This window comes from Oryctolagus cuniculus, chromosome 7, assembly GCF_051225735.1.
Source record: "Oryctolagus cuniculus isolate XC-2025 breed Fujian yellow rabbit chromosome 7, ASM5122573v1, whole genome shotgun sequence".
NCBI lineage: Eukaryota > Metazoa > Chordata > Mammalia > Lagomorpha > Leporidae > Oryctolagus > Oryctolagus cuniculus.
Window position 1 is genome coordinate 47,942,763 of NC_142873.1, and position 26,932 is coordinate 47,969,694.

Genomic DNA, 26,932 nt, shown 5'->3' on the forward strand with positions numbered 1-26,932 from the left:
AGCCAGCGACTATTGGCAGATAGTTACGTCATTGCCCCTATCTACCGCACTGCCATTGGCTCCCATAGGAAGGGGCGGTCGTAACGTCACGGGCGAGGGCCGCCATTTTGACTGAGCAACCCTAGTGACAGGAGCCGAAGCAGCAGCGCAGGTTGTCCCCGTTTCCCCTCCCCCTTCCCTCTGTGGTTGATTTCCCGGGCCCCCTACACTCCACAACCCCGGCTCTGCCATGTCCCAGAAACAAGAAGACGAGAACCCTGCGGAGGAGACCGGCGAGGAGAAGCAGGTGAAATGGAGGGGGTGCGGGCGGGCGAGCCAGGGGCGATCGTGATGGGGAGGGAGACGGTCTCCCACCGGTGCGGATTGGTCGCCATGGTCTCAGACTCTGCAGGGGTTGGCCACTTCTTGCGTCACGCAGAGCAGGCGTCTGCACGGCCTGGTGCTTTGGCATTGGTTAGTTGGGTCTGTTGTCAGTCAGTGCCGTACCCTTCCTGATTGGTCAATAGGACTAAGGCTGAAACCATGGAAGCAGCGCTGTGATTGGCCTGGCTTGGGCGCGGGGCGGGTGTTTGGAAAGACTGGGTGAATGAAAGGGGGGCTGGTGGTCCTGAATGCGATAGGTGTTGAGGGTTAGTAGAGGTGAGTGACCCGTGCACCAGGCAGGGCCCCCTGTCCCCAGTCCGCAGAAAGGTACAGAACGGCGTAAAGACGTCTAAAAAGGACCAGCGGTAGGGAAGCAGAGCAGAAGAGTAATCCTGGCTGGCTTAGGCGGCAACTTTTTCAAGAGGCCTTATTTTTGATAGTTGAAGATGGCCTATTGTTCGCCTTCTGTGAGGACCGAACTAGATCGAAGAGGACTAGCGTTCCAAACTTAGTAATGGAGGTTAGACCTGGCAAAGACGCCGGCAGTGGTGACGAGAGACACCATCTTCTTCCCCAGACTTCCAAGGCGGTGGGACTTAGTCCACCGGGATTCTGTGATGGAAACACACGCCAAGTAAACCCCCCTGGGGCTTGTATTTGACTTCCAACATTTAGTGCTGGACTCGAGGACCCGTGATGCTCCTGGTGCTCAATGTATGCCTTATTTCCGAGAGAAGGGGATGAAATCTCGCTGCAAAGAGCCGCCCGTTGATTCCAGGCCCTTCTAAAAGGCCACCAGCAAGGGGCAGCAGGGTCCTACGAACCAGTTGAACTCTTGGCATTTCCCCAGACTTCCACCATTTCCCCCCTTGGGGTAGGTGTTGATTTTTTGGTGAAAACTGGTGGGTACATACTAGTGAACCTACTGATCATGTTCATCTCTGGTTACCTGTCAGCTTTCTACCACGATATTATGGAAATATTGAAGCAGTGCTGCACTGCCGCCTAGGTGGAAAAGGCCACACAGCTAGTGTGCAGGGAGCCTTACCAGATGGCTGTCCTACCTTAAAAAGAAGGGAATATCTCAGCAGACTTAGCCCTTTGATTTCCCATTTGACCTGCGGGACAGCCTAGGAAACCTACTCACCTTGTGTCACCAGAAGTCCTGGCTAGCTCTATTTTTCCCTTGTCTTTCCTAGTGTCTGTGCTGAGTGAGCCATGACCTGTTCTGTGATTACTATGTTTAGTTATTACCTTTAATCCAGTACTGACAGATACTGGGTGGTTCCTTGGGCAAAGTGTGAGAAGTAGCGTGTCTTTTTCTTCTCATCATACAGTCATCTTGAACTTCAGGGATTTGAACAAAGGTCTAACTTAAAGTGGATGTGCTGGCGCTGTGACATAACAGGTAAAGCCACCGCCTACAGTGCCACCATCCCATATGGGCACGGGTTCAAGTCCTGGCTACTCCACTACCGCTCCAGCTCTTCTGTGGCCTGGGAAAGCCCAAGTCCTTGGGTCCCTGCACCCTCATTGGAGACCTGGAAGAGACTCCTGGCTCCTGGTTTCGGATGGGCTCAGCTCCAGCTGTTGGTGGACATCTGGAAAGTGAACCAGTGGATGGAAGATCTCTCTCCTTCTCTCTGTCTCTGCCTCTCTGTAACTCTACCTTTCAAATAAATAAATAAATCTTTTAAAAAGATATATGGATATAGATATATAAAGAGCGGAGTGGAGATAGCATGTTTACCAGTAGGTGGATCTCCAGGGAAGTAGATCATGTAATAATCAGATATTAAAAGCAGTTATTTCTCGGTCTTTAATTCTATTTGGCTCATTTGTTTCTTCCAGGACACACAAGAGAAAGAAGGTATTCTCCCTGAAAGAGCTGAGGAAGCAAAGCTAAAGGCCAAATATCCAAGCCTAGGACAAAAGCCTGGAGGTTCTGACTTCCTCATGAAGAGGCTCCAGAAAGGGGTATGGGGCACAATCTCTTACCCTCTTACTTTGGAGCTAAAGTGGACTCGGGATAAAGTCTGTAGAGGTTCTGCTGGACACTTTTCTGAAGGTTCTGTTGTGCAGCGATATGAATTAGAAACTCGCAAAGAGCATGGCATATTATTATTGTAAATGCCTGATACAGTATCAGTTCTCTTCTAGTTTCCCATCTAGGGAATTAAGACTTCCTGTAAGAGCACTTGGATATGTGAGGAAAGGGGGGAAAATGTTGAAGGCTGGAATGCAGACTGCCACCAGACATTTGCCCAATTGGGGATAGTGCTTTTTAAGGATTGGAGATAAATTTTAGGGTACATCGTATCAGAAAAAGATCAAGTTGTCTGCCTACAGAAATCCTCAATTTGAGATGAACAGGTTTCTTCAGTCCTTGAAGTTAGCAGCAGCCATCAGTTAGACTCCCTCAAGAGAATTAACTGTTCCTGCCCAGAGTGGTTCTCGCTTAGAGAAAGTCTGCCCTCAAAGCCATCTAGCGGCTGCTCGGGTCTCCAGTCCCCAGGAGCACCTGCAGCTGACAGAGGCGTTGTAAGTCATGAAGCAGGAGTGTGCCCCTCTGTGTGGGGGAAATGAAGAGTTAAACCTGTCCCTGTGGAGAATCCCAGTAACTGAGTCTTAGTCATAGATGATAATGCGATGCTGGTTTGCAGCTTACCTTGCTGTAGGCAAAGCAGGCGTGGGCAGGCTGTCACAGCCACGGAACATGTGTGGGAGTGGCAGGAGTCAGCACATTATCCTCATGAGCAAGCCCAGTTTCTGTTCCTAGTCTGAGAGAACAGTTTTGAATTTTGAAGGTGTTGGCTTGGATTTGATCTGCCGTTTGCTAGGACAGCCCTAGCTTGACCCTTCTCGTCCATCTTACTCATTTCTGGTTCCTTGGCACTGATCTGTTGCTTTGGACTTGGTAAGGTCCTCATTAAGCCCTTATGAATGAAGCAACTTGGGATGACCCATCCTGTACTGAGGAGGGTACAGAGGATGTAGGGAGTATCCCTTGATTCTGCAAACACATACTGTTGCTAGGAGTCTGATGCATACCTGAAAAAGGCAGAGCGCACTGGGGAGGAGCAGTAAGTGTGTGTGATGTTAAACGGTGTATGCGTGAAGTTAATCAAAGATGACTTCTTGGAAAATGTGAGTGTGGTTTCTTTATATTGGATGTGAGATGTCAGTCTCCTTGCTTTTGAGGAAGGCCAGAACTCCTCACTCACCTAAACCTCATTCTTATCTCTTAGCAAAAGTACTTTGACTCAGGAGACTACAACATGGCCAAAGCCAAGATGAAGAATAAGCAGCTGCCAAGTGCAGGACCAGACAAGAACCTGGTGACTGGTGACCACATCCCCACCCCACAGGATCTGCCCCAGAGAAAGTCCTCACTCGTCACCAGCAAGCTTGCGGGGTAACCTGGGCCCCCCTCTCCTCCCCTTCCTCACCCGCTGGACTTTATGTATTATAGGCAGGGATGGAATTGGGCAGCTAGTCAGATCCTCCCAGATTGCTAGCCGAAAATGCTGCTGCCGGGGCTCCCGAGGAGTTCACGTGGGTTGAAGAGGGGCTCTTGAGTTCATTTCTTTGGTTACATGGAGACTTCGCACCTTCACTGTAGCCCAGGTAGGGGCCGGGAAATAGGAAAGACCAGGATTGGATGATGCTGCAAACTTTTTCTCGGTGAGAAACTGGAGAGAGGTCATTTCTCCTCTTGGATGATAATATCCCAAAGTGGTTAGGCTGAGCCTTGGGAATAATATGGCAGGTTGAACAGCCCTGGGCTAACCTGACGTGTTGGGAAAGGTAGATGGGATGAGATGTGTTTTCTGTGCTTCTGAGTGTTGTGTCCCTCGGGCTGCTGTTGCTTTGTGTGTTCCCTGCGGCAGGCAGAGAGAGTCCTCACCCAGGCCTGAGTGTTCTGCCTGAAACTGCAGTGCCCAGTTAACCTCTACTTAGTGTGGCTTACAGATTGCCCTGGCTCTTAAATAATGTAAAGATTGGCAGACATTGTTCACAGAAGATGGGCACCTTCTCTCTCTCTCTCCCTGCATGTTGCTTTTCAGAGTGTCATGGGATAGTAGGAAGAGCAGTGGTGTAGGAGTCTAGACATCTAGGTTCTGGGTCCACTTGGCCTCAGCAGTACTGATGTAGAACCTCAGTCAAGTCATTTAGTCTCTTTGGATTTCTATTTCCTCATTGTAAAAATAGTTATTAAATATACATAAAATTGATGGTGATTGTAAAATCCTATAACTGCCAGCAGAAAAATTCTGTGCTGTGCATTGGGTGAGCCTCTGTGCTGGGCAAGTGCAGAGGGGACCCTCCATCAAGGACAGAAGAAGTTGGAGTTTGCAACAGAACCTCATAGTCCTGAGCGTCAGATTCTTAAGAAGCTAGCCACGGGCCCCACCCACTTTTTCCCACAGCCCACGTCTGGACCTTAGCTGCTCAAGAACTGCTCTAGCAGCAGAGTTCTTGGCTGTGGAAACATGCTTGGTCATGCACACGTGGAGAGCCGTGCTTCAGGTGTAATTGGGTGCCAGGTGTATTGTTAGGGAGAGAGAAAAGGAAGGGGTAAACCACTGCAGGGCTGGAGCAGCAGGTTTTAGGAGATGATTCACCTTGGAGGAAGCTGGGGGGACGAGGGAGGGAGACAGAAATCCCTGCCTTCCTAGAGCGCAGTAACGTAGCTCTTGTGCAGTGAGGAGGGGTGGCGGTGGTGAGCCTGAACAGGTGGAGGAAAGGGGCTGCCGGTGGCACCCCTTGGCCTGAATCTTACTGAGTGTAACCTGCTTGATATGGCAGGAGGGCCAGGGTGAGAACTTACTGTTCGAAAGTGCAAGATTCTGGAATCCTCTCTTGCTCTTTGACCTCACAATTCTGAAATGCCAAACATTTGGCTTGATGAGGATGCCTAATGAATTTGCTGGTGTACATGTAGGAGAATAAGGTGTGTATCTGCTTCTTCCTGACTGGCCGTTCGATGTTCAGGCTGTCACTCAGATTGGATAGGAAAAGGTTGGTGAGGAAGGCATGGAGAAGAGAGCAGGCTCCCTGGCCCCCAAATTCCTTGACTGTCACTTGTAATTGTATATAATTTTTGTGTTCCTTGCTCCATTTCCTCATGCTGTCATCCTTAATCAAAAGTCCATGTGGGAAGGGGAAAATGCTGAACATCATTGTATAGTTTCCTTGACTGTCCCGACCATAATGTACATAAATATGTCATGTTATTATATATATAAATATATATATAATTTTGTACGTTTTCTTCATCTCTGATCTTCTCGAATTCTGTACTTTTTCTTTTCTGTGTCAGCTGCCTTCTCTCTCCGTCAGTTTGAGTCCTCAAGAGTTATGGTCACACAAGTCTGATTTTAGCAAAGGAGCAGGGAAATCAGAAAAGCTGTTGATCTCACTCCCTTCCTACCTAGTCATCTTCAGGGCTGAGAAAACAAAGAAACGCGCTGCATTCTGTATATGCCACCTGTTTCCATAGCTTGAAGCACAGAGCATCCTCAGCAAGGAAAAGTCATTTTATAACCCAAATGCAGATTGCTTTGGTTAAATTACTAAATCCACTCGAAATATCGTGTGTGTGGTCTGGCCTTGGCCTCCACGCAGTGACCACTGTGCCACCTCAGTGTCGGTGCTGCAAGTGGCTGTGGCCAAGCTCTGCAAGCAAGCCCGCTTTGAGCCAGGCTGTGCACCTCCCTGGAAACCTCCAGCAATTTTGATCTCGTCTAAAGAATTGTTTTTCTGTGTTTGTTTTCCATGAGTAGTTCCAAAAAGGTAGAAAACATTGTTCTCTAGATAGGGAAAGACTAAAATATTCTTTTTTTTTTTTTGATTACTTTTTGCAACTTCCTTATAGATAGGAATGAGACATATGCCAGGTAGCCTAGTGATTATTAAGTATGAAGGAATCATGGGGTAGAATCTGGGATGGAATTCAGGGTTTTTCCCCTATTACTTGACCTTGTTTTTTGTTTTGTTTTGTTTTGTTTCTTCTATGTTCGTTCACAGCGGCCAAGTTGAATGATGCTGCCCGGGGCTCCGCCAGATCCTGAGACGCTGCCCTCCCTGGGTCCTGTGCTGGCTCCTGCCCCTCCCTGCCTTTGCAGCCAGGGGTCAGGTGGTGGCCTAGGTGCGGGCTGGAGAGGCAGAAGCCCCTGCCCATTGGTGTCCCAGCACATGGAGCCCCTTGGGCCGAGCACCAAGACCTTGAACCTTTTTTGTTTTACCTTTTTTCCAAATAACTGTTGGGAAAATATCTCAATGAAATCCTGGGGGTGGGGTTGAGAGGGTGGGGTGGGAGATTTGGGGGAATATGAATTAGGGCTTGAAGTCGATCAAAACATTCCTGACTAGCCTCCTTCTTAACTGCGCAACTGGTGTGGGCTGCTGTGAGCGGGAGGAGGTGGAGCAGACTGGAGCTGAGGGACCACTTCAGCTCTGTAGATACATGCCTTGTTCGGATGTGGCTGGAGACCTGGTGTTAGGTGAGAGAAACTGTCAGTCTACGCATGACTCCTGCAGACAGCTCCTCTGGGTGCGCAGAGCAAGCTGAGAACTCATGTCAATTGTTCATTTGAAGAAAGTTCTATCCTTGAAATAGACTTGTTGTGGGGAGAAGGGCAGTGAGTGTGGGGAAAAGGAGCGATGAGCGTGGGGAGCCCCACGGAGTCCAGGGGACTTTTTCAGTATTTGAAATAAACAACAAAAAGACCCACAAAAAAGAAACTCAACCTAGAAATACTCTGAAGCAGTTGGTGTGTTTTATTGGGGTTTGGGAGAGGGAAGAAAACCATATTGAAGACACCATTCAAGGGAGAAGCTGGTGTGGGTGCCTGCGTTTCTGAGGAACTGGAATGTGGATGTGGCTGGGCTGCCCACTTCCGTCACTCAGGGAGAGGGAGGAGTGCTGGCATGTGCAGCAGGGCTCCCCCCCCCAACCCGCCCTCCACCCCTCCTGTTTCTGTAGCTCGTGTAGAAGATGCATCCGCCTCAGGGAGTGGCCCTGGATGGTGATCTGGATGGTTCCTGAAACCTAAAGCTTAGTCCAGGCCTTTAGTGTACTGTTCCTTCACAAGCTCCCCTCTGTGGCCGGCAAATGTGACCTCTTAGTGAAAAAACAAAAGAAACTCGGGTTTTTCTGCATGTGGCCAGCAGAAGGCAGAGTGACTCCTTTCTTCACGCGGTCCCCACCGGTACTACTGGAGTCGGTCCTGCCCCTGAAAGTAGTTACAAGCTGTTCGTGCAGTGTACAAAAGAAAGGTTACCACAGGAGAAACAGCCTCACACCAACAGCCCCCAGCCTGCCCCCCAGCACCCCCTGTGGTAAATCGAAACTACCTGCCCATGTCGCCCCACTTTGACCAAGAGAATGATCGTGCTACGTTCCCTAATGTGCCTGGTTCTCAGATGAGTGTGCTTCAAGGAAAATGGACAGGGTCCAGGAGACAGAGCTCTTCTTATCCCTGAGGGGGGACCACCTTCCAGACTGCAGAAAGCGGTGCTCTCGGTATCTGGCTCCTCTGTTTCTCCCTCCTTAATCAGAAACTTCCCAAGTAAAGCTTCATCTCTTTGTGATGTTAGGCTCTGCTCTCTCCTGATGTAGCCAGGGGATTGTGATTCATCTTAACCTTCTGCTTTTTTTTTTTTTTTTAATTAGTTGAGAGACCGCTCCCATTGCCTGTCCTACTCCCCAAATGCTCACAAAAGTTGGGGGTGGGGGCGCACCAAAACTGGGAGCCAGGAACTTAATCTCGGTCTCCCACCTTGGTGGCAGGAGCTCAGCCATCTGAGTCATCACAGCTGCCTCAGGATCCACGTTAGCAGGAAATGAGTGAAGCTGGCGCTGAAGTTGAACCCAGGTGCTTCAGGTTGGGACACAGGTGTCCCGGGTAGCATCTCAGCTGCAAGAATGAATGCACACTCCTCAAGTCGTAGAGCCGCATAATCTGGGAACACAAGGGAGTCTGTGGTGGTGGGGTTAGTGAGCTTTTTTTTTTTTTTTTTAAGATTTATTTGAAAGGCGGAGTGATGGGGTAGAGAGAGAGAGAGAGAGATCTTCCATCTGCTGGTTCACTCCCTAGATGACTGCAGTAGCCAGATCTGGGCCAGGCTGAAGGCAGGATTCAGGAACTTCATCCTGGTCTCCTACATGAGTGCAGGGGCCCGAGCACTTGCGCCATTATCCACTGCCTCCCAGGGTACATTAGCAGGGAGCTAGATTGAAAGCCGAAAAGCTTGAACTTGAACCAGCAGTTTGGTACTGGATGCTGGTGTCACAAGCGGCAGCTTAACTTGCTGAGCACAATGCTGACCGCAGCCTTCTTAATCACCTCGAGCCCATCCTGACTTCTTTCTGATCATGTTATCCCTGGTTTCTGTTCGCAAGAAGGACGAAGCCGAAGATGGGATCATTCATTTTAGTACAGGTAAAGAAGTTGAGGTAGAGAAGTAAGTTACTTGTAAGGTGGCAAAGCTAGTTAGCTGAACAACTTTAATTAGTATCTAGGCTTTTTTTTAATTTATTTTTGCCCTCTATTCTTGGCCTCCTTAGATCATAATTTTGGTTGGTAGTCTTAGGAATCCTGGGATGCCAAGAAATGTTTGTGGCTGGATCTGTATTTCGGTTGAACATTTGCCATTCCTCCTTCTTCACTCCTGTACTACAGGGCTAAGCAGCCAGGGCAGGCTGTTTCTGCAGTGCTTCAAATAGCTACTCCTGCTCTTTGTTGCAGCTGTTTTCGAAAGGCTTTCTCCCCAAGAGCTGAGTTGGGTTCTTCCACTGTGCTGACAGGCCTCTCAGCTGAGCCATCTGACATGCAGGGTGGCAGGGATGAAGTCACCACCGTCCAGCATTTATTTTAAGCTTCCATGGCCTGGGCATGGAAAAAGCACGCCAAAGAAAAGTAACTTGGAGAGTTGACATTAAGGATATCTGCGGTGAGAGCTAGCAGCACCCACACAAGCAGTCCTGGTGTGAATAGTGTTCTCCACGGAGCCTTGAGGGAGGTTCAAAAGGAAAAGGAATAAAAGCAAATTAACAGTCCCAAGAGCTCAGGAAAGGAGAGGCAGGAGGTGGGTTATTGACTGGATTTTTTTTTACATGACTTAACTAGTAAAGCTATGGTGGGACTCCCCATACATGTGATTTTAATTCACAAGTAATGGGTAAACACTCACTTTGCAGTTAGAGATAATAGCTGTTACTGGGCAGATAAACAATGGAAGAAATGGTGTCTGCCCTAGAGGAACTTACAGCCTCATTGAGACACCATTTAATGGCAAGACAGCATAGGCAGTACAGTTGTGCACAGGGAAAACCCAGCTGGACTCATTAGATGGTGGGGGAAATGGGAATTAAAGTGGGTCTTGCAAGGTGGCTGGTATTTAAACAGTCCAGTTCAATTATCGCTGAATAGTGCCTACAACACGCCAGGCACTGTGGTAAAACACAGGTGACGTGCGGCTGCTGTTGCTTTCAAGGAGATGATACCCTGGTGGGGAAGCTACACACAGGAAGTGATACTGCAGTGCTGTACTGGGGGCGTTGGCAGTCGAGACGCTACTTAGAGGAATAGGGATGAGTAAGAATTGCTAAATATTTTGTGGGTTTTGTTTTAAAATGTTTTATTTGAAAGGCAGAAGAGGGAGCTCCAGTTTGCTAGTTCATTCCCCAAATGCCTACAATGGCCAAGGCAAGAGCCAGAAGCTGGAAACTCAACCCAAGGCTCCACGTAAGTGGCGAGAATCCCAGTACCAGAGTCACTGCCACTGCCTCTCCAGATCCGCGTTATCAGAAGATGGAATCAGGAGCCAAAGCCAGGCATCGAAACCAGTTTCTCTGCTGTGGAATTGCAGACCCCCTAGCCAGTGTCTTAACTGTAAGGCCAAATACTGGCCCCTAATAATTGCTAACTATTTTGAATGCCATGCTAAGTTCTTACTTTACATGACCTCATTTAATTCTTAATAACTCTATGAAGTAGCTCTTTACTATTTCCATTAAACAAAAGAGAAAAAAAATTTAGAAAACAAAACTAAAAGAAAAAAAGTAGGGCAAAGTAACTTCCCTAAAACCCCAAGTCCTGTAGCTGCTGAGAGCAGAAGCAGGATTCACTCCACTGACTGCAAAGGCTGGGGGCAACTAGTGAGACAGTCTCACGGAGTAAGTTCTGAAGGATGAACAGGATGTCTCCAGAGAAGTGAGGTGGACAAGGAAGCACACCTTGAGGAGACAGAGTGGATGCTGGTGTTTCCTGAAGTGGTGTGATCAGTCAGTCCTGGAGAATGGCTGGAGGCCAGGCCAAGAAGATAGACAAGAGCCAGTGGCGTGCAGGCAGGTGTAGGGACCAGGAAGGGGATACTAGCCAGATCTGAGTTAGGCCATTGTCAAAAAAACCATGTGGAGAAGAGACTTAAAGGGATGTACAGTGACAGACTAGTTCTAGTATTAGGCCACCTGGTTTTAAATCATCATTTTGACAACTCTGGACAAGTTTCTTAAACACTTCCTAGGGGGCCAGCATTGTGATGCAGTGACAAGGCTGGCATTCCAGCCATTCCAGCTCCTAGCTAATGTGCCTGGGAAAGCAGCAGAGGATGGCCCAAGTACTTGGGGCCGTGCCACCCACAAGGGAGACTCAGATGGAGTTCTTGTTCTGGCTTCAGCCTGGCCCAGATGGGCATTGTGGCCACTGGGAAGTGAACCAGTGGAAGGAAGATTCATTCTACCTCCCTCCCTTCCTGTCTCTCTGTTACTCTGCCTTTGAACAAATCAATCTTAAACAAAACAAAAAACACATCTCTCTTCTTCAGTCTACTTATTTGCAACATAAGAATGATGTGTCGGCCAGCGCTGCGGCTCACGAGGCTAATCCTCCGCCTTGTGGCGCCGGCACACCGGGTTCTAGTCCCGGTCGGGGCACCGGATTCTGCGCCGGCACACTGGGTTGAAGTCCCGGTCAGGGCACCGGATTCCTTCCCAGTTGCCCCTCTTCCAGGCCAGCTCTCTGCTGTGGCCAGGGAGTGCAGTGGAGGATGGCCCAAGTCCTTGGGCCCTGCACCCCATGGGAGACCAGGAGAAGTACCTGGCTCCTGGCTCCTGCCATCGGATCAGCGCGGTGCGCTGGCCGCAGCGCGCCAACCGCAGTGGCCAATGGAGGGTGAACCAACGGCAAAGGAAGACCTTTCTCTCTGTCTCTCTCTTTCACTGTCCACTCTGCCTGTCAAAAAAATAAATAAAATAAATAAATAAATAAAAGAGTAATCTGAGGAGTAGGATTTATTCAGGTAAATGGTTTAGACTGGAAAAGGGGGTCTTCCAGGTGGGAAGAACACTATGTAAAAGGATTCAGAGCAGTTACATTGTGGAAACTGAAAATTCAGCCACAGGAAACATGGGAGGGTGAGGCCAGAAGAAGGAAGCAAGATTCAGATCAACAAATAGGCCCTTTGGACTTTGTCCTAGAGGCAATGAGAAGCTGCCGTTCAAAGATCTTTTGCAAGGCAGTGGCATGATCAAGTAGGCTCTGTAGAGTAATCTGACTGCAGAGAAAGGGACTGGCAAGGGTAAAACGTATGTGGTTGTGCTAGTAGTGAGATGGGAAAACAGAGGGGGCTGGCTGCGTGAGGAGAAAGAGGAGTTCACTCTGGAGCAAAATAAGTTTAAAGTAAGAATAAAACTCTTTAGGTGGAGAATTCTCTGCTGCACTTCACTTAGCGAGTTGAATAAAGAGCCAGACACTTTATTATGTTGGTACAATACTGTGGGTGAGATAAGAATAGGAGCTGAATAGTGACAGTGAGGAAAAGGAGTGAGTAGTTAAAGAGATCTAAGGGAAATACAGTGAGTAGGATTTGGCGTGGGATGTGGGACTCGGGAAGATGAAGGAGTCTAATAAAAACCGGGTTTCTGGTTTGGATTACTAAATGATGATGCTGAAACCCACATTGGGAATACAAAGGAAAGAACACATTTGGCAAGGAAGATAATGAGTTGAATTTTGCAGAAAGGTTGATTTGTCCCATAGGACATCCAGGACTAGTTGACTAATAGGCTGTTGGATTCATGAGTCAAATTGGAGCAGAAATCAAGATAGATGCATGGAGGCTGGCATTGCAGTGCAGCAGGTTAAACAGCTGCCTGCAACACAGGCATCCCATGGAGCACCTCGGTGACCCTGCTCCCTAATGATGTGCCTGGGAGTCCAGCAGAAGATAGCTCAGCTTGGGCCCTGCCATCCACAGGGGAGACCCAGACAGAGTCCCAGGCTCCTGGCTTCGGCCTGGCCCAGCCACGGCCATCTGGAGAGTGAAGCAGTGGATGGACTGATGTTTTCTCTCTCTCTCTCCTCTCCTCCTCCTCTCTCTCTCTCTCTCTTTGTGTGTGTATGTCTATCCCTCTTTCTGTATCTCTGCCTTTCAAATAAATAAACCTGTTTAAAAAAGGAAAAAGATAGGAGATACATCTTGTGGACTTCAGGATACACTAGCAAAGCCATGAAGTGAAAGCACTTAGAAAGAGTGGAGAGCTGACCCTAATGAACGCTAACATCTAAAGGGAATAGAGAAGGGCCAGCATCATGGTACAGCAGGTAGGCTGCTGCCTGTAATGCTAGCATCCTGTAAGAGCATCCGGAGGGCTCCTGGCTTCAGCCTGGCCCAGCCCCAGCTGTTGGCAGCCATCTGGAGAGTGAACCAGAGCTAGATACAAAAAGTCATCTGACAAAGGAACAAGGGGTATAAAGGTGGTGAATGACAGTTTAAGTAATCCACCTAATTCAGGCCACATTAGGAAGTAGGCCAAGGAAAGTGTAATCAACTCAGGTTAAGAAAAGTCTTCATGGGGCCAGCGTTGTGGCGTAATGGCTTTAACCTGCAGTGCCAGCAGCCCATATGGGTACCAGTTCATGTTCCAACTGCACCACTTCAGATCCAGCTTGCTGCTAATAGCCTGGGGAAAGCAGCAGGAAATGGCCCACGTGCTTGGGCCCCTGCCAACCACGTGGGAGACGCAGAGGAAGCTCCTGGCTTTGGCCTGGCTCCTCCTGGGCCATTTGGGAAGTGAACCAGTGGATAGAAGATATCTCTCTGTAACTCTGACTTTGAAATAAATGAATAAGTCTAAAAAAAAAAAAAAACCTTCCTAAGGTCAAAGAGCAGATGATACAGAAGCACAGGATGTGAGTAATCTGGAAGCTCAGGACATTATAGTCAGAATGATGTTCAAGTTTATAAGATTCTGGAGTTGGAACTCTTCTGTGTTAAGGTCAAGGGTAAGGGGGTGGTGAACTGGAGGAAAGGTAAAAGTCACTGGAGTGTTACAGAACTAAGGGAGTTCCCACATACGGCACTGAAGGTAGGTGGCACATTTAGTGGGGGCTTTACTCTGTTATCTGTTGTTTAAAATCAGCTGTATGTTTAAGTTTTTATTTATTTGAGAGACAGAAATAGACACAAAGAGAGAGAAATCTATTCGGCTAGTTAGCTCCCCAATAGCCAAGATTAGACTGAGCTGAAGCCAGGAGCCAGGAACTCAATCCCGGTCTCCCATGTTAGCACAGGAACCCAACTACTTAGCCACCACCACTGTTGCCCAGGGTGTGTATTAGCAGGAAGCTGGAATCAGGACCCAGAGCTGGCAATCAGACCCAGGCGCTCCAGTGAAGGACATGAGTATCCTAACTGACATCTTAACCACTAGACCAAATGCCTGCCCATGTAGTTATTTAATTTATGTACTTACTTACTTAATTACTTATTTGGAAGGCAGAATTACAGAGAGGCATAGGCAGAGAGAGAGAAGTCTTCCACCCGCTGGTTCACTCCCCAAATGACGGCATGGCCAGAGCTGAGCTGATCTGAAGCCAGGAGCTTCCTCCGGGTCTTCCCATTTGGGTGCAGGAGTCCATGGACTTGGGCCATCTTCTACTGCTTTCCCAGGCCACAGCAGAGAGCTGGATCAGAAGTGGAGCAGCCGGGACTTCAATCAGTGCCTATATGGGATGCAGGCACTGCAGGCTGGGGTTTTAACCTGCTGTGCCACAGTGCCAGCTCCTAAACATCACTCTCTTCTTCTTCTTTTTTTTTTTTTTTTAAGATTTATTTATTGGGGCCAGCGCCGTGGCTCACTTGGTTAATCCTTCGCCTGCGGCGCTGGCATCCCATATGGGCACCTGTTCTAGTCCCGGTTGCTCCTCTTCCAGTCCAGCTCTCTGCTGTGGCTCGGGAATGCAGTGGAGGATGGCCCAAGTGCTTGGGTCCCTGTACCCACATGGGAGACCAGGAGGAAGCACCTGGCTCCTGGCTTCGGATCAGGGTAGCTCTGGCTATAGCGGCCATTTGGGGGGTGAACCAACAGAAGTAAGACCTTTCTCTCTGTTTCTCTCACTGTCTATAACTCTACCTGCCAAATAAAAAAATATATTTATCTATTTATTTTAAAGTCGGAGTTACACAGAGAGAAGGAGAGAGAAAGAGGTCTTCCATCTGCTGGTTCACTTTCCAATTGGCTACAATGGCCAGAGTTGTACTTATCCAAAGCCAGGAGCCAGGAGCTTCCTCCGGGTCTCCCACGTGGATACAGGGGCCATCTTCTACTGCTTTCCCAGGCCACAGCCGAGAGCTGGATCGGAAGTGGCGCAGCTGGGACTCAAACCGGCGCACATATAGAATGCCGGCACTGCGGGCGGCGGGCTTTACCCGCTTTGCCACAGCACTGGCCCCTAAACATCACTCTTGATCTAGTGCCAGCTGCCTATCTTAGAGTATCAAACACAATTTAACTTCTCCTAGTGTATTTAGATTTTTAACTGGAGACAAAAGTCTCATGGTAGATTTTCAAACATCAGCATTCTTGCTGGAAAATTTGGGGGTCAGAAGTAACTTACTGTCGCTAGAGTCATCCCACGTGGATACCACGTACATTACAGGGGAAAACCCCGTGTCTTTCAGTGATCACGGGTCTTGGTTTGACACCAAGGCCTATGTCTGAAGTGCTTTTTTACGGTTAGGGAAGTGTGCATCATCCTCCAGCTTCCTCCATTGCATTTCTGAATCATTTCTTTGCCACTGATTTAAACTAAGTTCAACTATTTACAGGAATTAACCACAAGTAGAGATCACGGAATTCAGTGTCTTCTTTGTCCAGAGAATGGAGGCTAAGGTACCCTGCCTTTTGCGTTGTACAGCCCGGATCAGGCAGGTTTCCTGTACCCTCGTCTCTAGAAGCAGCTGACTCCCCAGCAAAGTTGGACGCCATCTCACGTTTATTTTGCTAGAAGTAAACTAAATACTTGTTTTGCAAATTTAAGAAGAACTCAGGGTGAGGGGAACAAGCAAACTCCCCTGACACCCCCTTCAAGTAGCTTACTTATCACCAGTGCCCCTGCAGAGGACCACGGAGCTGCCTGTGCATGCCAGCGTCTCTTAATTCAGGGTTTCTCAGTCTTGGATTCTGACATTTTACATCAGATGAATCTTTGTTGTGGTGGGAGCTGTGCTGTGCATTTCAGGATGTTTTAATTTCTTTTTAGTGCTCTACCTCCTAGTTGCTTAACTGGGACGGTGAAAAAAAAATCTCTAGACATTGTCAAATGCCCTCCTGGGGACCCTTGGTTAAGAATTACCAAGCTAACTTAAGGAAGGGCCTTTTGGATCCCTGGCTTGGGCCCATTGAGCCCTCACAGCCATGCCTGTTCTTACTCTTGGACTCTTGGCTTCTCTGCCTCCATTTTACTTCTGGGGCTGCCACATCTTCATCAGATGAGTGCCTTCATCATCCAACCTCTTTGTACCCTCACTGGCCCTGAAAGTGGCACCTGGGTGAAAAAATAGGAAGCAAAAGCTTCTACCTTTCCCCTCTTGCACCAAGGGGATCCCCCAGTTGCATAGGAATTTGCATAATTGGTAAAAAAAAAAAAAAGACAGAACATGTGCAGGGCTCAGCAGGTGACTGCTGTGAATCAAGGAAAAATCAGGGCTGTAAGGCCTTTCCTACCTGTGGGGGTGCTGGTAGGGAACAGATGCGGGCATGCCACGGGAATCTGCATTTTCAGCACAATTTCCCCTTGACTCAGCGGTCCCACTTCCCCTCCCAGTTCAGATTATCCACAGTGCTCATATTTTGACACTGTGTTGTCATAGAAACAAAGCAGATGGTTGCTATGGAGATTTGTTTAAACACAGTCTAGAACGTGAGCCAACCTGAGTGGTGGTATGACTGGCAGTTCTCACGAGGACCTGTGTTTTCCTTCCTCTTCATCTGCCATTTCCCTTTATCTTCTCTTCTCTCCACGTTTTCATGCTTCTCCCTTCTGTTCCCAGATGCCACTTCGTACTCCTCAGCCCTGTTCTTAAACCTGTCCTTTCCTCAGGAAGTCACAGTTTAAGAACAGGATTATTATTAGGGTGGGCATTGTGACACAGTGGATTGAGATTCTGCTTGAGATGTTTGCATCTCAGGTTGGAGCACCAGTTCAAGTCCTGGCTACTCTGGACTTCTGATCCAGCTTCCTGCTAATGCACCTGGGATGTAGCAGTTAATGGCTCAAGTACTTGGTTTCCTGCCACCCATGTGGGAGACCTGGATGGAGTTCCTGGCTCCTGACTTCAGACTGGCCCACCCTGTCTGTTGCAGGCATCTGGGGAGTGGGCCAGCAGATGGAAGGTCTTTCTCTCTGACACTCTGCCTTTGAAATATTTAAAAAGCACAAAATTATTTCACTCTGACCTTCAGACCTTTCATTATGATAATGACAATAAAAATCTTATATGGCTTATGAGATTTTAGAATTAAACTGAAGATACGAAATTCTTATCATGACTGGCAAAGCAGATGCTCAGTAAATGACATGTTTGCTAGAATAAAATCCTGCTCTGGGGAACCTAGAACCAGCCAGTTGGAAATCTGTGTTTCCCCTCTCTCTCAGTAGGAAAAAGCTACTTAGTGGGATTGTTCCTGGTCCTATGGAGTGACGAGCAAAATTGTGGAGAAGGGGGTTTGCTTTGTTTGTCTTTATGGTACTCAGCTGGAAAGCTATTTTGAGAAAGAATCTGGGCATAGGATCCCCTCCTTTCTGCAATTTGAAATGAAAGCCACAGGGAACGGAAGACATGAGACGCAGCGTCATCCTTGCCTGGCTGAGACGAGAGGAAAGGAAGCAGACTGCTCTCTGGGCTTGGGCTTGGGCTTGGGATGCCCTCCTCCAGCACCACTTTTACACTGCAAAATCTACGTGTAATATCTGTTGAGTTCTGGGGGAAAACAGAAACTAAAACCCATGTGTTTTTCTTTTTCTTTCTTTTTTAAATATTTATTTTATTTGAAAGGCAGAGTTACAGAGAGGCAGAGGCAGAGAGAGAGAGAGATCTTCCATCTGCTAGTTCACTCCCCAAATGGCTACAAAGGCCGGAGCTGAGCTGATCTGAAGCCAGGAGCCAGGAGCTTCTTCTGGGTCCCCTACATGGGTACAGGGGCCCAAGGACTTGGGCCATATTGTACTGTTTTCCCAGGCCATAGCAGAGAGTTGGATTGGAAGTGGAGCAGCTGGGACTTGAACCGGCACCCATATGGGATGCCAGCATTGCAGGCTGTAGCTTTAACAGCTGTGCCACAGTGCTGGCTCCGTGTCTTTCTAATACTGCAGAGAGAGCAGGTAACTCCATCCCTGAAAATAAGTAAGATCATCTCTTCTTCAGCTCGAATTTAGTGTATAGTTCTTTTCTTTATATATATATATATATATGTGTGTGTGTATATATATATATATGTATATATATTTATTTATTTATTTGAGAGGTAGAGTTACAGATAGAGAGAGTGAGAGACAGAGAAAGAGGTCTTCTATCTGCTGATTCACTTCCCAAATGGCCACAATGGCCGGAACTGGGCTGATGCAAAGCCAGGAGCCAGGAGTTTCTTCCAAGATTCCCATGTGGGTGCAGGAGCCCAAGCGCTTGAGCCAGCTTCCACTGCTTTTCCAGGGCATAAGCATAGAGCTGCGTCAGAAGAGAGGCAGCCAAGACTAGAACCAGCACCCATATGAGATGCCAGCACCAAAGGCAGAGGCCCAGCCCACTATGCCACAGCACCAGCCCCTGTACAACTATTTTCCTGCAATGCATCTCAGCTCCTGTCAACACACTGAGGTGCTAAAAAGAAGAGAACATTATCTAATTTGTGGCTGGCCTTTGTTATTTTCCTGAGATAGATGATTATTGTCTTGTTTTTACAGTGAAAATAAAATTTTTTAAAAAACGGATCATATTGGAAAAGGTCTGGAAGAATAAATATTAAATTTAGAATTGCAGTTACATTCAGGGGGAGTTAGGGAAATGAAATTGGAGGTGGTAGCTAAAGGAACTCATCTATAATGTTTTTACTTTTTTTTAAAAGATTATTTATTTTTTTGAGAGGGAGAGACAGAGAGAAAGGTCTCCCACCCACTGGTTCACTCTCCAGGTGGCTGCAAAGGCTGGAGCTAAGCCAATCTGAAGCCAGGAGCCAGGAGCTTCTTCTGGGTTTCCCATATGGGTCCAGGGGCCCAAGCACTTGGGACATCTTCTGCTGCTTTCCCAGGACATAGTTGAGTGTTTGATCAGAAGAGGAGCAGCCGGGACTCACATCGGCACCCATAAGGGAATCCGACACCACAGGCAGAGGCTTAGCCCACTGTGCCACAGCGCAGACCCGATGTTTTCACTTTTTTACAAGAATATTCATGTACTAATTGACTGGTAAAAAAATTAAATTTCAAAGCAGATGTTTGTCCTGGCAGTTAAGACATCAGCTGGGATGCCCCCATTCCATTCCAGAGAGCCTGGGTCCTGTGCCCAGCTGGGCTCCTGACTCCGGCTTTCTGCTAATGCAGCCCCCCGCCGGCAGCGTCACCTGCTCGGAGGGACCGGACTGGCTTCTCAGCTCCTAGTTCAGCTCGCCTCAGTCCTGGCTAGTGTAGGCACACAGGGCAGTGAGCCAGCAGGTGGGAGTGTGTGCACTCTCTCTCTCTCTCTGCCTCTCAAAAAAATTGTTTTCCAGTCAATTTTCAAATTAAAAGTAAGGCTACTGTTTAAAATTTCAGAAAAGGCAATTTACCTAAAATCACTTAGTAAATGACAAATGCCAACGGACATGAGCAGATCGTGTTGTACCAGCTTGATGACTACCCTCTGACTGGGCCAGTGTGGTGTGCCCAGGTCACAGTCCAGATGAGGAAGGAGGAAGGACGTTTGACGTCACTGACAGAGGAGATTAGGTTTCATACTTCAGAGTTTCAGCTGGTGGTACCGAGGGAGCACACATAGCAAACTGCAAAGAGAGACTTCAGATAGAAATTTATGTTATCGAGGACCAGTTCCACAACTCTTGAACATCTCCCCCACTTCAAGACTACACAAAGTGGGGATAGCTTGTATAAATCATTCTCTTCCGAGGGAGCCACTGCCATGCTGTGTGCCTCATCCAGTGCCAAGGAGAAAGAGGGGCTCCGGCCGGCACCATAGCTCAATAGGCTAATCTTCCGCCTGCGGCGCCAGCACACCAGGTTCTAGTCCCGATTGGGGTGCTGAATTCTGTCCGGTTGCTCCTCTTCCAGTCCAGCTCTCTGCTGTGGCCCGGGAGTGCAGTGGAGGATGGCCCAGGTGCTTGGGCCCTGCACCCCATGGGAGACCAGGAGAAGCACCCTGGCTCCGGCTTCAGATCAGTGTGGTGCGCCGGCTGCGGCGGCCATTGGAGGGTGAACCAACGGCAAAGGAAGACCTTTCTCTCTGTCTCTCTCTCTCTCACTGTCCACTCTGCCTGTCAAAAAAAAGAAAAAAGAGAAAGAAAGAGGGGCTCCAAGGGACTGCTGAAGTATCTGATGTATGTACCTGGGCAGGGGGTATCATTAAGCCACTTGATTCATGGTTGAGGGATTTCAAGGCAAAGGCTAAGGTAACAAAGTAGACAGTTACTTACATCTTAATAGGATGCCAGCAGTGCAGCTGGTGGCTTTATCTACTATGCTACAGCGCCAGCCTATTTTTGCTTTTAAAGATTTATTTATTTGTTTGAAAATCAGAGTCACAGAGAGGGAGAGACAGAGAATGGGAGAGATCTTCCATCTGCTGGTTCACTCCCTAGATGGCCATAATGGCCAGGGTTGGGCCAGGCCAAAGCCAGGAGCCAGGAGCTTCCTCTAATTCTCCTACAAGGGTAGCAAATGCCCAATCACCTGGGCCATCCTCAGCTACTTTTCCCAGGCCAGCAAGGGAGCTGGATTGGAAGTGGATCAGCCGGACACAAACTGGTGCCCATTCAGATATTGGCACTGCAGGCAGCAGCTTTACCTGCTATGCCACAGCACTGGCCCCAGCTGTACTCACGTCTGTCAAAGGATCAAAGATCCCTGAATCCAAGGCTGGTGTTGTAGATTAGCATGTTAAGCCACAGCTTGCAGCTCTGGTACCCCATGTTGGAGCACTGATTCGAATCCTGGATTCTCTGCTTCCAGTATAGCTCCCTGCTAACACACCTAGGAAGGCAAAAAGAAGGTGGCCCAATCCTTGGCCCCCTGCTACCAATGTGGGAGACCAGGATGGAATTCATGGCTCCTGGCTTTGGCATGCCTCACACCTGGCTGTTACAGCTATCTGGGGAGTGCCCCAACAGATAGAAAATCCCTCTCTGCCAGTCACTCTGCCTTTCAAATAAAGAAATCTTAAAAACCAAACCAAACCAAAACAAAACAAAACAAAAAAACATGAATCTTGGAGAGCAAGTACGGAGCTAGTGTAACTGTGACCCAAGAGAACTGCCTGAAAGTGTGGTGGAGCCCTTGATAAATAGTTCCCTGTGGAATGGATCCCTGGGAGACAAAAGTGTGGGGTATGGTAGCCAGGGATAGAAGCATCAGCTCGCTTCAGGAAGCTGCCATTGCCACTGGAAAGGGAAACTTTTACGGACCCATGCTAATGCTCGTGTCGCAGTCAGGTTTCACCGTTAGCCAGGCCTAGGAGCACGAGGCCACCAACAGCCTTCCTCCCTCTTCATTCTGTTCAGTGTCAGCAGTGGAGAGGAGAGGAGACACCAGCCACCCCTCTTCCACAGAGGCAAGCTGCGAGCTTACACTGACCCTCGCTGTGGGGTGCAGGATTCTGATGTCTGGTGAAGACTGGTGTGCTGCTACACGTCTGAATCAAGAGAGTGTTTTGTTAAACTGGTTGGAACTACTTTTACCTAAAGGTTAAAAAAAAAAAAAATAGAGGGCATGCTGGAGTTTTCTTCTGGGTCTGAGCAAAATCTCTCCCATTAAAATTTTGTAGAGGCAGTGGAAGACAAAATTAGCTTTAATGTTTATTACATTCCTTTAGTCAGTGCTTGCTAAGCATTCCTGGTATAAGCATCTGTATTTTCTGAGGCATTTAATTGACATTTGTGGAGCTGGGACTGTTCGTCACTTGGACTGTGCTCAAGTACCTTTCAGTTAACGTCCTCTCCATAACTCCTCAAAAGACAAGAGTTTTAGAGATTTACAGTTTGGCAGATATGGCAGAGACTCTGAAAGTTAGTTGCGACTTGATCATCATGTAGTTCCAACTAATGCCTCTTCAATTAATCTTTTCTATAGCATCCCTGGCAAGCAAATGGCTGGTGTCTCCTTGAATAACTCCAGTGTCCAAAATTACTATCTTCACCCTCATTAAAACCTCAAGAATTTGAAGACCACTTCTCTGGGTTTTTTGGTTTTAGTTACTCATTTGTGAGGCAAAGAGACAGAGAGAAGGAGACAAATAAACTGGTTCAGAGGCTGGGATTTGAGCCAGCTCAAAGCCAGGAACAAGGAACTCAATCCAGGTCTCCCACATGGGTGGCAGGGACCCAGGCACTTGCTGCCTCCCAGGGTCTGCTTTGCAGGAAACAGTCAGAAACTGGAGTTGGGGCTCAAACCCCAGTACTGCAGTGTGAGACATGGGCATCGTAACTAGCTTCTTAACTGCCAGCTGGGAGTGGACCGGCGGATGGAGGACCTCTCTCTCTCTCTCTCTGCCTCTCCTTCTCTCTCTGTGTAACTCTGACTCTCAAGTAAAATAAATAAATCTTTAAAAAAAAATTAACTGAGGTGGGCATTTGTCTTAGTAATTAAGATACCGCTCAGGATGCCAGTATCCCACACCAAAGTGCCTTAGTCCAGTGCTGGCTCTGCCTCAGATCCAGCTTCCTGCTAATGTGCACCCTGAGAGGCAGCAGGGATGGCTCAAGTCCTTGGGTCCTTGCTATCTATGAGGGAGACCTAGAATGAGTTCCAGGCTCCTGGCTTTGGCCTGGCCCAGCCCCAGCTATTGCAAGCATTTGGAGAATGAACCAGCAGATGGAAAATATTCCACCCTGCCCCCCATCTCTCTACTCTATCTCTGCCTTTCAAAAAAAAAAAAAAACTTAATTGGAAGACCTAAAGGCCAAGAGTAGCCAAGACACCCTTGAAAGAAGGAAGGAAAAGGGGGCCCGCGCCATGGCACGGTAGGTTAATCCTCCGCCTGCAGCACCGGCATCCCATGTGGGTGCCGGTTCTAGTCCCAGCTGCTCCTCTTCCAATCCAGCTCTCTGCTGTTGCCTGGGAAAGCAGTAGAAGATAGCCAAGTCCTTGGGCCCCTGAACCCACGTGGGAGACCCGGAAGAAGCTCCTGGCTCCTGGCTTCGAATCAGCACAGCTCCGACCGTTGCGGCCATTGGGGAGTGAACCAACGGATGCCAAGATCTTTCTCTCTGTCTCTCCCTCTCACTGTCTGTAACTCTACCTTTCAAATAAATAAATAAAATCTTTTTTTAAAAAAAGGGGAAGAAAAAAAGAATAATGTGGGGCAGGGAGGTACTTAACATGCTGGACATCACAACTTACAAATCTATAGAAAAATTGACTCTGTGATAGTAACAGAGATAGACAAATAGATCCATGTAACAGGACAGGGATCTCACAAATAGACTTCCACGTACATGAAAACGTGACAGCAGAGGCAGCATTCCAGATCAGTAGGGAAAAGATAGGTTTGCTCTATATATGTGCAGCTAACTGAATATTTATGTGGGGAAAAATGATATTCACTTCATATTATATATAAAACACAACAAATTCCAGGTGGATAAAAAAAAAACAAAAATTAAATATGGAAGAATTCAGGGTAAGAAAGGTATCTTAAAATATAAAAAGCAATAACCATAGGGGCTGGCATTACGGAACAGCAGGGCAAGCTGCCACCTGCAACACCAGCATCCCCTATGAGCACCAGTTGGAGTCCTGACTGCTCCACTGCTGATCCAGCACCCTGCTAATGCTCTGGGAAAGCAGCAGAAGACGGCTGAGTGATTGGACACCTGCTGCCCTATGGGAGCCTGGATGGCTTTGATTGGCTCAGACATGGCAGTTGCAGCCATTTGTGGAGTGCACCAGCACATGGAGCATCTCTATCTCTCTGTGTCTCTCCCTCTCTCTCTCTCCTGTAACTCTGCCTTTCACATAAATAATCTTAAAGTAAAAAAGTATAAACATATAAGCAAATCAAGTTATTAAGAAGTTATATCTTCACCAGGATATTGAGATTTGCAAAAATATAAAACAATGCCACTTTCCTCACTATTTTGTAAAAAATATATCATTTATATCAACTTGCAATTTTCTTAAATTTTTTTTAGTTTCTCAGTTTTAATTTCTAATATAAATATTGATAGGTACAAGCTACATAAATATAAGCTTTTTGGGGTCCTCAAATTTTTTTAAAAGATTGATTTATTTATCAGAAAGAGTTACAGAGAGAGGGAGAGTCAGAGAGAGACATTTTCCATTTGCTGGTTCACTCCCCAGATGGCTTCAACAAAGCCAAGAGCCAGGATCTTCATCCAGGTCTGTTACATGGGTGGCAGGGACCCAAACACTTGGACCGTCCTCAGCTGTTTATCCCAGACCATTAGCAGCGAGCTGGATCAGAAGTGGAACAGCTAGGACTTGAACCAGCATTCATATGGGATGCCGGCATCATAGGCAGTGGCTTTACCTGCTATGCCACAACATTGGCCCCTTGGTAATTTTTTTTTTTTTTTTTTTTTTTTTTTTTTACAGGCTGAGTGGACAGTGAGAGAGAGAGACAAAGAGAAAGGTCTTCCTTTGCTGTTGGTTTACCCTCCAATGGCTGCCACGGCCGGCACGCTGCGGCCAGCACACCGCCCTGATCCAAAGCCAAAGCCAGGTGCTTCTCCTGGTCTCCCATGGGGTGCAGGGCCCAAGCACTTGGGCCATCCTCCACTGCCTTCCCGGGCCATAGCAGAGAGCTAGCCTGGAAGAAGGGCAACCGGGACAGAATCCGGTGCCCCGACTGGGACTAGAACCCGGTGTGCTGGTGCCGCTAGGCAGAGGATTAGCCTATTGAGCCACGGCGCCGGCGACCTGGTAATTTTTAAGAATATAAACAGATTGGGGCCGGCACTGTGGCGCAGCGGGTTAAAGCCCTGGCCTGAAGCGCTGGCATCCCATATGGGTGCCGGTTCTAGTCCCGGCTGCTCTTCTTCCCATCCAGCTCTCTGGTATGGCCTGGGAAAGCAGTAGAAGATGGCCCAAGTCCTTGGGCCCCTGCATCCATGTGGGAGACCTGGAAGAAGTTCCTAGCTCCTGGCTTCGGATTGGCGCAGCTCCGGCCGTTGCGGCCATCTGGGGAGTGAACCAGTAGATGGAAGACCTCTCTCACTGTCTCTTCTCTCTGTGTAACTGACTTTCGAGTAAATAAATAAACCTTAAAAAAAAAAAAAAAAAGAATATAAACAGATCCTAAGACTAAAATGTTTGAGAATTGCTGATTTATAATATTATATATATATATGAATATAATTTATCCCAAGATCTGACAGATAAGCCCTCAAATAAATAGCTATTAATATGCAGTAGGGGGGCCGGGGCTGTGGTGTAGAAGATTAAAACCCTGGCCTGAAGCGCCGGCATCCAATATGGGCTCCAGTTCTAGTCCCAGCTGCTCCTCTTCTCATCCAGCTCTCTGCTATGGCCTGGGAAAGCAGTAGAAGACAGCCCAAGTCCTTGGGCCCCTGTACCCGTGTGGGTGACCGGAAGAAGCTCCTGGCTCTTGGTTTCAGATCCTTCAGATTGGCGTAGCTCCAGCCGTTGCGGCCAACTGGGGAGTGAACCAGCAGATGGGAAGACCTCTTTCTCTGTCTCTACCTCTTTCTGCAACTCTTTCAAATAAATAAAATAAATCTTTAAAAAAAATGTGCAGTAGGAACAGAGAGCAGTGGCAGCTGCTAAAATTGAAGTTTAGTAACAGATCATGTAGGGACTTCAGTGCCACTGATAGGATTTTAAACAGGGGACAGCATGACTGAATTTTGTATTTTAGGAAGGCTAGAGGTACAGGAAGCTGGTCCTTGGGAATCTAGGAAGTCGTAACTTGTGGGGAGCAATTCGGACTATACTGTTACTGGAATTAAGATTTATTCTATGCATCTGCTCTCCCACAATATGGCGCTGGGAGAGAAGTAAACAGCTTCTACCCAGCTGCCTCTCACCAACTTGACAAGCTGCAGGAGCTGCTCCTGATTGGAGGAGAGCGGCGTGCTCGGCGTGTGGGCAGCCGAGTTGGGATTGGTGGAGAGGACTATATAGGAGGAGAGAGACGGCATGGTGGTGTGGGTTGGTTGGAGAGTGCGTTGGAGAGTTCGCGGGGAAGTTCGTTACTTCGTTCTTTCTCATTTCTCTCTACTCATTCTTGCTTTGGGAGTTTGCTGTTTACTTATTCTTACTTTACTATAGAAAGGACTTGTAAAAAAAGGGAACAACAAGCGCCCGGTCCGGTGCGGCTCCTCCGCGTGCGGAGGAGCAGCAAGTGGTGCCGTGACTCGGATAGGAAACCTAGGAGGGAAAGACCGGGAAGAAGTGGGAAATTACTGGAGAGAGAGACTAGCAAAGAGCCTAGGGGAAGGCCGGACGGAAAGAGTGCCGGTGAAAAGCTAGTCAGAACCTAGGAAAAAAGCCGCGGGGGAAGAAAATTAGAAGCTAGGAAGGAGGTATTAACTGGGAACGTCTGGGAGACTCAGTCTTCCATTACGCTCACTGCTCCAACATGTCACAGACGGTACAGACAATGGAGTTCTTTGGCTACTCTTTGCCCACTGGCTACCTCTTCCTCCTCCTGGGCACCATCCTCTGTTTCTCCCTAAAGATCATCTATGGGCTAAATATGGTTTCTCTCTCTCTCTCTTCCTACTCCCCACCTCGTCGCAGCTTTTCCTCTAAGCAAGGGAAACGAGGGGGGAGGAAAATTCATGCATTTGTAAGAGCAATCGTAGAGACGTCCCCCTGGTTTCCACAGCAGTGGAGGCAGGTGGGACGGAAAATGCGCGAGGCTGGGGAACCGATAGAAGTGCTGAAGCTGTGGCAACTCGTTGATCAGGTGCTTCAGAACCCCACGGAAGGGATCGAGTTGTTGCTTAATGAGGGGAGTGAAATGCAGGAAGAATTATGGCAGGGCAGCCAGGCGAGCAACTATTGTAACGAACAAGTGAGAAGAAAATCAAAGA

General features: G+C 48.0%; 1 protein-coding gene across 3 annotated transcripts; it reads left to right on the top strand.

Annotated features, from left to right (window-relative positions):
- Window positions 1–109: 109 nt before the first annotated feature.
- On the top strand, window positions 110–23,175 carry ENSA (endosulfine alpha). 3 transcript variants are annotated; one of them, XM_089299980.1, is made up of 4 exons: window positions 110–286; window positions 2,215–2,340; window positions 3,612–3,778; window positions 22,957–23,175. In XM_089299980.1, exons 1-4 carry the CDS (start codon window positions 230–232, stop codon window positions 23,171–23,173), a joined length of 567 nt encoding a protein of 188 aa, XP_089156106.1. In that variant the 5' UTR covers window positions 110–229; the 3' UTR covers window positions 23,174–23,175. The 3 variants fall into 3 exon arrangements, with proteins under 3 accessions (XP_089156106.1, XP_002715629.1, XP_089156107.1); XM_002715583.6 differs by lacking the exon at window positions 22,957–23,175 and adding an exon at window positions 6,394–7,123; XM_089299981.1 differs by lacking the exon at window positions 22,957–23,175 and having other exon boundaries at window positions 3,612–5,642.
- The last annotated feature ends 3,757 nt before the right edge of the window (window positions 23,176–26,932 follow it).